Source organism: Gouania willdenowi, chromosome 4 (genome assembly GCF_900634775.1).
Source record: "Gouania willdenowi chromosome 4, fGouWil2.1, whole genome shotgun sequence".
NCBI lineage: Eukaryota > Metazoa > Chordata > Actinopteri > Blenniiformes > Gobiesocidae > Gouania > Gouania willdenowi.
The window spans coordinates 2,527,567-2,542,066 of NC_041047.1; the positions used below are offsets into that span (position 1 = coordinate 2,527,567).

Consider the following 14,500-nt stretch of genomic DNA (forward strand, 5'->3'; position numbering starts at 1 on the left):
TCAGTTCTTTCATATTCACCGTATGCAATGCGCGCAACGCAAAGATGCATCTCAGAAGTTTCAGGAATAACGAACAACACAACGATAGACACAAAACGACATAAAAAAGACAACAAAGAAAACATGAAACATGTACTTTTGCTGTTGTTTTCACGTCATTTTGGGAAATTTTGTGTAGTTTTGCTCTCGTTTGTGCGTTTTTGTTTCATTTTGGAATGTTGTGTTGTGTTTTTTTTAGGTGATTTATGTATTAATGTGATTGTATCTTGTGTATTTTGGGTAATTTTGTGTATTTGTTTGGTCATTCTGTGTATTAGTTTTGGTTGTTTTGTGTTTTGGGGTCACCTAAAATGAAAATTGCTACAAAAATCCATAAAATGGCAAAAAGAAACTCAAAAATGTTTTACTGCATTTGTAAGTAGCTTTAGAAAAGCAAATAATTACTGTATATATGTGTTTTAATAAAACGTTTATGATTCTTTGGGTTCGTAGCGGCAGCATCCTCAGCAGAGAAGCTCAGATAATAATCAGTCAGCTGGTGTTTTGTCATTAATAATAATAATAGACCAAATTTGTATAGCACTTTTTTGGACACTCAAAGACGCTTTACATGGGGAATCAGACAAAACAAGACAACACAAAAGGGGTTCATGGAAAAGCCAGTTTGAACAGGTGGGTTTTGAGGAATGATTCGAAGTTTGGTAGTGAGTCCAAGTTTCTAATGGGCGGTGGGAGTGAGTTTTAAAAGGGTGGGAGCAGCGATGGCGAAGGCTCGGCCCCCAAGGTCCAGTGGTTTGTGCGAGTGATGGGAGTGAGGCGGTTGGTGTCGGCTGAGCGGAGGTGACGGGTGGGTTGGTGTTGTTGCAGGAGCTCGGTGAGGTAGGGCGGGGCCAGATATGGAGGGACTTGTAGGTGAGGAGGAGGAGCTTGTAGTGAACGGGGAGCCAGTGGAGCTGGTGGAGGAAGGGAGTGATGTGTTCTCTGGACCGGGTGTGAGTGAGGAGGCGGGATGTGTTGTAGTTTTTGGAGGTGAGTGGTGGGAAGTCCGTAGAGAAGGTTATTACAGTAGTCGAGTCTGGAAGTGATGAAGGCATGGATGAGGATTTCAGCTGTTGATTGGGTAAGGGAGGGGTGGAGGCGGGCAATGTTGCAGAGGTGGAAGAAGGATGTTTTAGTGATGTGGTTGATGTATGAGAGGGTGGGGTCCATTATGATGCCGAGGTTGCATACAGAGGGGGAGGGGTGACATTGTGACCGTCGATGAGAAGGGTAAAGTTCTGGACAGAGGGGAGGAGTTCTGTTTTGTAGGTTTTGATATCAGAGATACAGTTAGTGATAACTGGGGTGATGATTTGGTGGAGATGTAGAGTTGTATATCATCAGCGTAGCAGTGGAAGTGGAGTCCATGGTGGCGTCTCGTTCCCGCTGAAATTTAATAAAGTCGTTATTACGCCTCAACAACGCTCAGCGTGGCAGAGATGCTCAGCTCCTTTATCACTCCCTGTATGTTTGTGATGTGGTTACCGTGGCAACTGACGACCTTGGTCTGCTCTGAAATTACACGTCAAACGTCTTGTTGAGTTGAAATTGCAGAGTTGGGACGAGACGGACAAGTGTGTCACAGATTATCTTCACACAGTGAAAAACAAGTCCTCTCAACAAGACAAGAGACATTCAGGGATGTTTGCCTTATTTTCAACATTTATGTTGCATTCGATTGCACACGAGGTAAATGCGTTTCATCCAGTGAGCTTTGAAAATAATACTGTCCACAGGAAGATAATGTTTGTTTTGATATTGTTCAAGGAGCAAAAATGCCTTGTGGGTTAATATAAATGAGAGAGAGAGAGAAACGTCCTATACTTTAAGTCTGGTTCTGAAAATTAGCCTTTGGTTAGATGGACATGACATTGGTTGCTTTTTCTTTTTTTTTAGTTTAACAATGTTCTCTGTTCAGTCGCTCTTAAATGAACTAATAATAAGTAAGTATGACTTGAACGTACCAGTGAGGGGAATCCTACAGGCTTCATTGAACCATAAACTGTCAATAAAATGCATTAAATCAGTTTAAATCAGTGGTTCCCAAACTTTTCAGTTCTGCACCCCTTCAGACATTCAACCTGAAGCCATGTACCCCCTACTCCTGTACACAAAAACATAATAATATGATGTCATATATAATGTAGCCCTACAGTGAAATGTACCTATCCTGTTGAGGAATAATAATAATAATAATAATAATAATAATAATAATAATATATAATAATAATAATAATAATAATAATAATAATAATATATAATAATAATAATATATAATAATAATAATAATAATAATAATAATAATAATAATAATAATAATAATATATAATAATAATAATAATAATAATAATAATAATAATAATAATAATAATAATATTTGCATTCCCTGAAGAAAATAGAAGTGAGGATGCAGATGCTGGCCCGCTTCACACTGCGTTAGCTTAATCATTGGCATTAGCCTAGCAATAACCTAGCAATAGCATTAACCTAGCATCATCATAAACATTAGCATATCAATAGCATTAATGTAGCATCATCAGTTGCATTAACCTAGCATTAATATTGAGCTAGTATTAGCTTTAACCTAGCATTATCATTGGCCTAGCAATAGCATAGCATTAACTTTGCATTAGCTTAACAATAGCAATAACCTAGCATTAGCATTCACCTAACATTAGCTTTGACCCAGCATTAGCATTAACGGCTCTATTTATATTCTTGTGTCCAATGTTGTCAGTGTTTTTAACTTTTATTCACATACATGACAATTTGCGTACCCCTGGGAGTACCGGAGGCTGCTACTCATTCCACCTTTAAGGCTAAACCTACGTATGCTAAAGCGTATACCGTATAATAGCGTTAACCTAACCACTAGTAAAAAAAGTCCCAAATCTAAAGATAGGAACTAAAAACTAAGATTATATGATAGAACACCAACACAATCCATATGTACACAAAGCTCTAATGGGCTGCAATGGGTGAAGTCCAGTCTGACACAGCTGTGGCGGGTTGTAGACAACCCCCCACTTATGTACCTTGTTGTATACCAAACATAATGCTCACACTGCTTACACACCATGTACACTGATGTCCAACCCATACTCACTCGTTCCACTGTTTTCTTGTATCATGTTTTTCTGCAGTCAGTGTCTTCTCCTCGCCCTTCTCTCTTTTTACTGTTTCAGGTTCTTGAAGCTGATGATGTCAGTTCCTGATCTATGGTTCACTAGTCTGAGACACTCTGATGTTCTATCTCTCTATCCTGTTCTGTTGGTCCTTCTGTCCACTAACCCCAACCAGTCCACGCAGATGGCTGCCACCTCTGAACCTGGTTCTAATGAAGATTTATTCCTGTTAAAAGAAAAACTGATAGAAAGGAGTTTTTACTTCCCACTATCGCTTATGCATGTTCATGTGCGTTTGTTGAGTTTTTTCCTTTTTATTACAAATTGTATATTTTGAAAGCGCTTTGAGATCTTTTTTGTTGTCATTTGGCGCTATATAAATAAAGTTGAATTGAATTGAATTACTGACGATCAGCTGATCTGTTCCTGATTGATCAGAAACTCAGCTCAGTCTGTAGTTTGTGAGATCACGGAAACAACAAACCACTCCAGGGCTCTTCATCGTGACCCGCTTAACCCAGTAAACCCAGTTTAACCAGGTGTAACCCAGTTTAACCCAGTAAACCCAGTTTAACCAGGTGTAACCCAGTTTAACCAGGTGTAACCGAGCTTAACCAGGTGTAACCCAGTTTAACCCAGTAAACCCAGTTTAACCCAGTTTAACCAGGTGTAACCCAGTTTAACCCAGTAAACCCAGTTTAACCAGGTGTAACCCAGTTTAACCAGGTGTAACCCAGTTTAACCCAGTAAACCCAGTTTAACCAGGTGTAACCCAGTTTAACCAGGTGTAACCCAGTTTAACCAGGTGTAACCCAGTTTAACCAGGTGTAACCCAGTTTAACCCAGTAAACCCAGTTTAACCAGGTGTAACCCAGTTTAACCCAGTAAACCCAGTTTAACCAGGTGTAACCCAGTTTAACCCAGTAAACCCAGTTTAACCAGGTGTAACCCAGTTTAACCCAGTAAACCCAGTTTAACCCAGTTTAACCAGGTGTAACCCAGTTTAACCCAGTTTAACCCAGTAAACCCAGTTTAACCAGGTGTAACCCAGTTTAACCCAGTAAACCCAGTTTAACCCAGTTTAACCCAGTAAACCCAGTTTAACCAGGTGTAACCCAGTTTAACCCAGTAAACCCAGTTTAACCCAGTTTAACCAGGTGTAACCCAGTTTAACCAGGTGTAACCCAGTTTAACAAGGTGTAACCCAGTTTAACCAGGTGTAACCCAGTTTAACCCAGTTTAACCCAGTAAACCCAGTTTAACCCAGTAAACCCAGTTTAACCAGGTGTAACCCAGTTTAACCCAGTAAACCCAGTTTAACCAGGTGTAACCCAGTTTAACCAGGTGTAACCCAGTTTAACCCAGTAAACCCAGTTAGGACAGAGTGTGTTATGGTTAAAAATCTTCTTCATTAGCTTCAGCCCTTAAACGCACAGAGAACTCTCTCCATCATGACGCCACTTTACATGAAAATCAACACCACCTCGCTGCGTTTCCGCTGAGGCAAACCGACCGTGTTTCAAATGTCAGGCGATGCATGTTAAACTCGTTGGCATTTCCAGAAACAAAAGGTTCCCAAGAACTGAAGTTTGTGTCCTTTGAATGTGTACGACCTGTGAAGATGTAATTACAGCAACTCAGTTGGTGATTAGAGCGATTAGCTCACAGAGGAGTGTTAGCATACATGGGAAATCTATAATCAGAGCTTTTACAGTAATGGAAATAAACTGTAAAAGTAGACTGGGGGGGGGGGGGGGGGGTGTTCCAACTATAGAGGGAACACATTACCTCTGAGGTCTCTTCAGGGGTTCTTGTATTTGAGAGGAGGATACGCAGGATAGTAGAAGCTTGGATCGAGCAGCAACAATGTGGTTTTTGTCCTAGACGTGAACTGTAGACAAACTTCTTTAAAACTGTTGTAAAGTCAATTTGTCACTGATTTGTGTCAGATAATGAACTGCTGATTCCAGTCGAGCCCCTAATCAAATTGTGCAGAACACTGGATGTCTCTATCCTGGCTAACTATACACCAATCAGAACCTTCCATTCATAAACAACATCATTGAGAAGGTGGTCTTCAACCAACTGAGTCAGTTCTTAACATTCAACAGAATATTTGATAAATGTCAGTGAGGCTTTGATCCTGATCACAGCACAGAAACTGATCTGATCAAAGTGATCAATGACAACACAACCTAAAGTGACCAGCAGATGGCAGCAAAACACTGTTACACTGAATCCTGCAGAAAATAACAACAGAAACACACAAAATACAAACAAAAAGATCACAAATTATATTTAGATTCACCCTAAGTGTGTAAACTCAAAAGAAAAAGAGGTGCATGATGGGTAAAGACGGGGTTGTTTGTTTGTTGTGGGTCAAAGGTCACATGCAAACACTTGAGCTCTTTGTGTTGTTGTTTTTTTTTTATAGCTTTAATGTGAGAAATAGACTCAGGGGCCCAGAAACATCAGAGATAATGAGCAGCTCTGTTTACCATCTGAACCTAAATATAGATAAACATCAGATAGACAAGAAACAACAGGATGGTTTATTTATTCTGATATGAAGAGACACTAAATATTATTTTATTTCATACTTAAAAAACATAACTATATTATTTTAAAGATACTAAAAACAGCCTCAAAATAAATATTTCAGCATCTAACTTCATAAATACAGGAAATGTATTATATGTATATTTTATCTATAATTAATGGGTTTGTCACCTTTTAATTGAAATTTATGTAGATATAAAAACAACAAAGCTTTATATTATTGACCATTTTCTGATTTAAAGTTTTGTTTGTTTTATTCTTATTTGATTTATGAAAATGTGTTAAATTTATGATTTTTTTTCTTTCATTTATATTTTCTAATTTAGTTGTCCTTGTTTATATATATCTTATTAAAAATATTATGTTATATTGATTAATTGGACAATTCAACGTTTGTATAAATAAAATTCTGGGTTTTTTGTACTAATTATCAAATATGCATTTAATTTAAAACAACTACTTTAGTCGATCATACATTTATTCATCAAACAATAAAGACATTTGTTAAATCTTTTTTTTTTTTCGGTCACAATCATGCAATAAAATAAATGTATTTATTTATTATTTGATTTCTATATTAAAACATGCATAGCTGTCGCCAAAAGCGTGCATGACCTGTAGTGTTTACCTTTGACAACATGTAAATGTAATAAAAAAATAAAACAAAGATATATAAAAAAAACAATTAATAAAATCTATATTAATAAACATCATCAAATATTTATGTCTCGACTTCTCTAAATTAATTAATTGTGGTTGTCAGACTTTTCCGTGTGTGAATGTTGTCTCCATGTGAACACAGGGTGGTTACCGTGGTAACCAGCTCTATTATTATATATTAATAACAGTGACTGACGTGTTTACTTCAGAGAAATAACAACAACAACAGGAACTGTTTTTATTCCCCACCCCAAACCACATGTTCCCAACCTTAGGGTTAGGACCCCATTTGGGGTCACGAGACACTGGGAGGGGGTCGCCAGATGCCTTCAAGAAACTAAAAATATTTTATGAACAATTTGACCCCATTTTTGCTTATTTTTACCCTTTTTCTGCAACTACACTAAACTTGCCATATTTTATTTTCATCACTTTTTTTTACCATATTTTTGCTCCTTTTAATGCATTTTTGCCACTTCATCACATTTCAATACATTTTCTGCACATTTCATCACTTTTTCACCTAATGTCACATGTCGACCCTTAATTTTCACTTTTCACCTCTTTTCACCATATTTCGTGATTATTTTTGCCACTTTAACCACATTACAATATTGACACTTTGAACCATTTTTACCACTTTTTCTGTCTATTTTTGTAACTTTTAACCAATTTCTGTGGTTTCTAAAATCCCATTTCACCAGCTTTTCCACCATTTTTGGTCACAATTGTGTGGTTTATGTAGTCATCTTGTGCATTTTTCTTGTTTTTTAGTGAGTTTTTCAAAAAATTTGTGTATTTTTCGAAGTCATTTTGTGTGTTTGTGGTTTTAAAATCCCATTTCAACACCATTTTGGTCACTTTGAATCCATTTTATTTGTGATTAAAACAATGATTTCCATCTTTAAGATGACAATAATAATAATAAACCTTCCTGGATAACAGTGGATATTATTCAGATGAATAAATACATGTGGTTATCACAGATTCATAGATTTTATGGATGGACCCCAAAAATCTCTCCCCTTTATTCCCCCTTATAGATGACCCCGTCTCCACATGACTGAACCTTTATTTTGAAAAGGTTGAGAACCACTGCTTTAATAAGTACATACTGTAATCATTGTAATATAAACAATTATTGTCCTCTGGTGTTAAAAGTCTAATAAAACAGAATCCTGTTAAAGAGCTACACAAATCCCCGTCAAAATAAAAGCACTATATTTTCTTGTAAATAGGTCCTGTGTTCTAACAGAGAAGACCAGTGACTTTCCTCCACCTTTAATTCAAATAAAACCATTAAAACGTTGATTTTAAAGCTTGTAACGTCACTTTCGGGCCGAGTCGTAGTTGGCAACGAACCAATCGCACGTGTCCTTTAAAGCTGTGGGAGTAACACACACACACACACACACACACACACACACACACACACACACACACACACACACACACACACACACACACACACACACACACACACACACACACACACACACACACACACACACACACACACACACACACACACACACACACACCTCATCATGGAAATGTATACGGTCAACAACAGATCTATAGCCACATGTCTGAGCTCACCTTGTTTAAAGGGAGTGAAGGTGAAGTCTGGTCGGTAGCGCCGTAGTTTGGCGTTGCTCGCCGTCTTTTTGAACTGACCGTCTGCTTTACTGCAGTCGTACTAAAACTCATCACGTCAGGAAAAGTCAACGATACAAGAAGAAGAAAAAGTGTTTCTTTAAAGAGATCCTCCACTGTTTTTACAAATGTGGCCTAAAACCTTTGAAATGTCCTTATATAGAAGATCTATGTCTAACAAAACTAACTTATTAACTTTTTCAAATGGGACTAGTTTATCGTTTTAGAGTCTGTGTGCCGCCATGTTGAAATGACTGCTGCTCTTCTCCAGCTGCAGAGCTGCACGCCAACATGAAGGAAGTTGAACTTCCTTTGAGGCGGCGACAACGGAAACGAAGCGTTTGCCGTGTAACACGCCCACTTTGAGAGACAACAGCATAAGTAAATCAAAAATAAATTAAAATGTTACTGAAAGTCACTGTTTTATTATCATTACATTGTTAAACCAAGAATAAAGTTTGTTTATAGTTTCTCTTTATTCAAACGTTGATTAATATGCTAATTGTAGCTGCTACATTGCTGGGTTAGCACATGTGCTACTTAATGACCATATTTGGAAGTTGAACTTCCTTCACGTTGGGGGTCTGCGGCTGCAGCTGGACCCTCTAATGAGCAGCAGTGGATTCTGCCAATCCTGGTTGTCTGTATTTACATACACGGAGCTCTTCTTCTCTTCTTCGAATATGGTGCATAATATAATAATGTGTTTTGTTAGACATAGATCTACTAATAAGGACATTTCAAAGATTTTAGGTCACATTTGTAAAAACAGTGGATGATCTCTTTAAAGTATTTTAAAATGAGTAAATGTTCTTTTTTTTCTCATTTTATTAGTAATTAATCACAGCCTGGAGCAGACAACTTAATCACAGCGTTACGATAATGAACAATCAGAGCTTTGTTTTTCTTTTAATTCGTGAGTTTTTGTGTTCAATTTTGTGTTCGTTTCATGTACTTTGATTTTTTTTCCTGTGTTTTTGTATATTTCACTCATGGCTTTCATTAATCAACCTTGCGTGGAAACGGGTGTAAATCTGGGTTCACGTTGTGTCGTACGACAGGACCAACGTGTGATTTATCAAACATTGGTATCTGATCAATCCCAGCTTACAAATGATCAGGTGTTTATAAATTGGACATAAAGGTACGGTTTTTTGCTGCACGTTTCACCCTGTGGGGCCCCCGTATAAGGGAACTCAGAGGTGACGTCTGCCCCCCTGTGTGAAACCCTTAAAATGACTAAACATTTCAGCACTTATAAACCCTTTCCACCACTTTTCCTCCTTATGTCACATATGTCGACCCATTATTGTCACTTTTAACCTATTTTCACCATATTTCATGATTATTTTTGCCAGTTTAAACTGATAGTTCCTACTTTTTTCTGCCACTTTTAAGCCACTTTAAGCCCTTTTTACTATGTTGTCCCTTGAGTCTGTGTTTATTATGCCTTTAGCCATTTTCACCTATAATTCGTCACATTACTACTGAAGTTAAAGGTTTACTTTACATTTTAAAAGCATGAATAATTCATAGCAGCGTTCCCCCGGTCGTCGTACACTGAGATCTGAACGTACCAACGGTTGATAAATGAGGACCACAGCGTGAGTCTATGGAGGTCGGAGCAAACTAGTCACTACTCAATGTCAGAGCAGCAGAAATGAATTTAAGGATACGAGGACTTCTCCTTTGAATCCCAGAGCTTCAACCACTGCCTCTGCTGCTTCTTTAATGGACACCTCGTCTTCCTCCCCGACTGGAACAGACACGCCCATCATCATCATCATCATCACCATCATCACCACCACGCTGAGCTCTGATCACGTACCAGACAGGATGATAGGCTCCACCTCCTCGTAGTCCCTGAGCACCCACAGGAACAGACGAGCCAGGTCCAGAGAGTAGATGAACTGACGTCTGGGAGCTCCAGAACCGTAGACCGTAAGGGGCGTTCCCTCCTCTGACCAATCACAGCACAGGAAGTTATAGGGTTAATTATTTATTTAGTCTCATCTGAAATGAGATGATTTACTTTATCTTTAATGTATTTGGGAGCAGATTTATCCACAACAATGCAAACATATATATAGTTATTATATGTATTATTATTGATCAATATTGTGTGTGTGTGTGTGTGTGTGTGTGTGTGTGTGTGTGTGTGTGTGTGTGTGTGTGTGTGTGTGCCTCACTCTGTGCGTTGTGTGTTTTGTGTATTAATCCTGGTAAAACATGTCCATCGCTGATGCTGAAGTTGTCGTGGGGTCCGAACACGTTTGTGGGGATGACGGCGGTGAAGAGACGTCCGTGCTGCTGGAAACACGCCCTGAAAGACAGGAAGAGGAAGAAAAAGATGCTTCCTAAGCCCCTCCCCCTGGCGCTCCACACGCACCTGTTATGGACGTCGATCATCCTCTTAGCGTAGGCGTAGCCAAAGTTAGAGTGGTGGGGGGGGCCGTTATGGATCTGTGGAAAGATGATGATGATTGTTTCTATCATTTTATGTATTTTTATCCATTTTGTGTGTTTTTGTTGTCATTATTTCATATTATCTGATAGTTTTGTGGTTTTTGTTGTCATCTTGTGTACTTTTCTCATCTTTTTGTATTTTTTTTGGAGTCATTTTGTTGACATTTGTGAGTGTTTGCTGTGCTTTCATGTGCGTTCCTCACCATGCTCTCGTCAATAGGGAACGTGGTGTCGTTGGGAAAGATGCAGGTAGACAGACATGAAACCACTTTGACGGCGTCCACGTGAAGCGCAGCCTGCAGCACGTTGTCGTTGATGTGGACATTGTTTCTCTGGAGGACACACACGCACGTCATCACCACCTAATCACACGGTGACCCCCCACACACACACAGCCCCCCTCCTCCTACCCAGAAGTCCAGGTTGGACGTCATGTTCTTGAACAGTCCTCCCACCATGGCGGCCAGGTGGATGACGTGGGTCGGTCGGTGTTTCTCAAACACTGCACGTGTTTCCTCCTCCTTCCTGCACCGCACTCACAACAACACAAAGATGATGATATTATTTATTATCATCATCATCAAACTTTACCAGGAAACTTTATTTATTTATTATTATTATTATTCATTGAAGAAAAAAGAAAACACAATCAGACGAGTGAAAAACTACATGTTATGAATAAAACTTCTGGGCTTTTGCTATGTTTATTTTAAAATGATAATCGTACTAAATATTACCAGCAACTCACAAAACGACAACAAAGACACACTAAATGAGAAAAAACTACACCAGATCACTACAAAAATAACAGAGAAACACACAAAACGACATGAGGTAATCACCAGATGACACCAAAAACACACACACAGATATAAAATCATTTAAATAATCCCAAAAACACACAAAAACAACAACAAAACACACAAATTAAGAGAAAAATATACCATATAATAAAAAGAACAAACAAAAAACGGCGAAATACACAAAATAACACCAAAAAAAACATAAAATGATGATAAAAATGATCATCATCAGAACATGAACTGAAAAGACAAAAGTCAGTCTTGGTCTCACATCAGGAAGAAAATGACTGGAAAAAATAAAAACTGTAGAAATAAATCTATTCAGGAGGCATTAAATACTGTTTTATTCACTTATTTACAAAATTAGGTTCTTTAAAATGTGTGTTTTCACTCATTCATTCCATCATTATCATTTATAGATGTTTATACACAGAATTCTGAGCAAAACGTTGACATAAAAGGGGACTAGGATTAAAAAGTTAAAGAAAGGGGGACAAGAGCCACTGAACGAGATCACAGACCCATCAGACAGGACAGAGTGAGCCACTGCAGGGTCACGTCTAAACCATAAAACCAAAACAACACGTGCAGCTCAGAGGTTCATGTGTGAATGTTTTGGATTATTTTGGTCGTGTGCCTCATAAATCATTAGAATTTAAAGCATCAATAGATGTAGAAACAGCTCAGGCTTTGACATGAAACGCCGCACATTTCCACACTCACTCCAGTATTAATACACCTGGATTTTGCCGTACGCAGTAGCTCAGAATCATAGAGCTATAGGGGATGAACTTAGACAAACATTCACTATGTTTGTGTTTCCTACAGATTATTCACACACATGTTTTTATTCACTTCTTTAATAATGAGTCAAACTCACATGAGGTCGACGTCCTTGGAGGACAGGAAGATCCATTCCTCTCCCTCTTTGGCTCCGCCCTCTTCTTTGACCACGTGCTGGATGGCTCTGCCCACCAGGCCGGACCCCCCCGTCACCAACACCCTCATCTCACGGAAGTGATCGTCTGTGAACCATGGAAAGGAAACAAGATCTCTGATCTTACAGTAGATTACACTGAATGGAAGTGTGTGTGTGTTGTTATTATTATTATTATTATTATTATTATTATTATTATTATTATTATTATTATTAATAGAGACCAATAGTCAGCAACAGTAGGTCTGAGGAAAACTGACCCATTTATTATTAACTAATGAGTTACACAGAAAATTCTACAATCGAATAAAAAAAAAAATCTCTCTCTCTCATATATATATATATATATATATATATATATATATATATATATATATATATATATATATATATAATGTATATATATATACAATGTAAATTCTTGCAATTTTTCAACTGGTCTTAAAATTTGGATCAGGAGTGTATAAATGTTAAAGTGCAAAATAACCACTAGAATATTCAACAATTAAATAGAACACAATTAAAAAAATAAAAATAAAAGAACCTAAAAAATAACACCAAAACCAATTAAAAAAAACCAAAAAAACAAATAATACTTTTAAAGTAAAAAAAAAAAAAACATCTATTATTGGAGTCATTTTGTATGTTTGTGAACACATTTTGTGCACTTTTCCACCATTTTTGGTCACTTTGAACCCATTTTATTTCTGATTAAAACAAAGATACGGGTACGTTAAACGTATCCGTAGACCGCCGCACTATGGATACGCAGCGCCCCTCATTGGCCAGTTGAGGTCACGTGATATGTGAACCAACGTGACTTAAAGATCCGTGTTGCTCATATTTATTTTAGCCCTAACGCTAACTATTACTGTTCCCTAACCCGAACCCTAAAATGTTCATTTTTGTCGGACATGTATTTTTAAAGGTGGAATTTTCCGTCTTAATTAAGTTAAAATGGTGGTGAGTGCAGCGCCTTAGACCACGTGACTATCCTGGCACATTGCGCTTACGTAGAGAAGTTCCGGAAACGTAGCTATAGTCCTGGGAACTATGGCTACGTTTAACGTATCACCAGACACTTTTAATAATAATAAACTTCCTGGATAACAGTGGAGATAAATACAGCTTTAGTTCATCAGGAATCACGTCCAACCAAATGAAGTTATGTTACAAATACACAGTATTATTTTATATTAATCAGTACAAACTTCAAACATGTCTAATGCACGTCAAACTGGCAGCAAATCTATTCATTAAATGATCCAATCATACAAATATCTTAAGCTTTGTGTCGATTCGTTTGGTCTGATTAGCCAAAGTTTATGCTAGCAAGTTGGTAGCTACTTTAGCACGTAAATCTTTGAGCTAAAAGAACAATAACTGGCATTTTAAAACATATGAAACAGTATTAAATGTTTTCTTTAACCCTTAAACATCTGAATGCGAAGAAAAATATCGCTGTTGAGTTTTTAAAGCATGTTTTTGAGCAGGTTTTCTCACCCGGTATCAGTTAGCGCAGAACAGCCGGTGTATTGAATAAATGTGTATCAGATCAGCCCGGTGACTCACTTCCGGCTACATTGCTGTTGCTATGGTAAGGGAGGATTTAAAAACAGAATAAAACGCTTAATCTGTCCTGAAAAATACCAGTTTTAAAACTTAAGGCATTTTAAAATGTAAAATATGTGCGTTTTTAATCATTAAGTCCTTTTTACAAAATGTTCATTTAAAAACGAACAATAACACACAAACGTAAAACTCACTGTCTTAATTTTACAGTTTTTGGGTTATATTTGACCAACATCAACATTAATGTATAATCTTTTATTTTTACACCTTTATATCACGTTCTAACGAGTAATTTATTGAGAGAAAAGGTGCCCACCAAGTAACTTGACTACCAGTCGAAACAGCACACCGCACGTACAGATTACGTCATGACGCAGTTTTCTGACGTAATGAAATGTCAAAAGCTCAAACGTGAGCTCATGCTTTTATAAAATTACAAAATGCTTAAATAAAAGAAAGGCGTTTGTGTTTATTTTGAAGAATAATTTATTAACCTAATGTAAAATATTTAAATTAAATTGATTTTTGGGTAAGTGTTGGTCGTCTTCTTTTTTCACTCTGAGTTCTTTAAAAGACATAAATATTTGTCACTAGGTTGAGTTTATCCAGAGTTCACAGTGTGAATGTTTACTTTGCTGCTGATTTTATAAACCAGTTTTTCCTCCAGGAACGAAAGCACAGAC

At 37.5% G+C, this 14,500-nt stretch overlaps 1 protein-coding gene across 1 annotated transcript; it reads right to left on the reverse strand.

Annotated features, from left to right (window-relative positions):
* Positions 1-7,648: 7,648 nt before the first annotated feature.
* On the reverse strand, positions 7,649-13,818 carry LOC114461531 (GDP-L-fucose synthase-like). Its single transcript, XM_028443678.1, has 10 exons — positions 13,749-13,818; positions 12,189-12,333; positions 10,916-11,030; positions 10,709-10,837; positions 10,429-10,502; positions 10,229-10,362; positions 9,868-9,999; positions 9,716-9,795; positions 7,983-8,082; positions 7,649-7,767 (listed from the first exon to the last, which is right to left on the reverse strand). The coding sequence occupies exons 2-10, from the start codon at positions 12,314-12,316 to the stop codon at positions 7,712-7,714; spliced, it is 948 nt and encodes a 315-aa protein (XP_028299479.1). The 5' UTR covers positions 12,317-12,333; positions 13,749-13,818; the 3' UTR covers positions 7,649-7,711.
* Between the last annotated feature and the right edge of the window lie 682 nt (positions 13,819-14,500).

Bases quoted from the DNA above. Each gene is read 5' to 3' on its own strand.
- LOC114461531 (XM_028443678.1), bottom strand. From the start codon at position 12,316: ATGAGGGTGTTGGTGACGGGGGGGTCCGGCCTGGTGGGCAGAGCCATC. The intron at 10,838-10,915 runs GTAGGAGGAGGG...TGTGTCCTCCAG, and splicing joins CGTCCAACCTGGACTTCTGG to AGAAACAATGTCCACATCAA. The intron at 9,796-9,867 runs GTACGTGATCAG...TGTCTGTTCCAG, and splicing joins GGAGCCTATCATCCTGTCTG to TCGGGGAGGAAGACGAGGTG.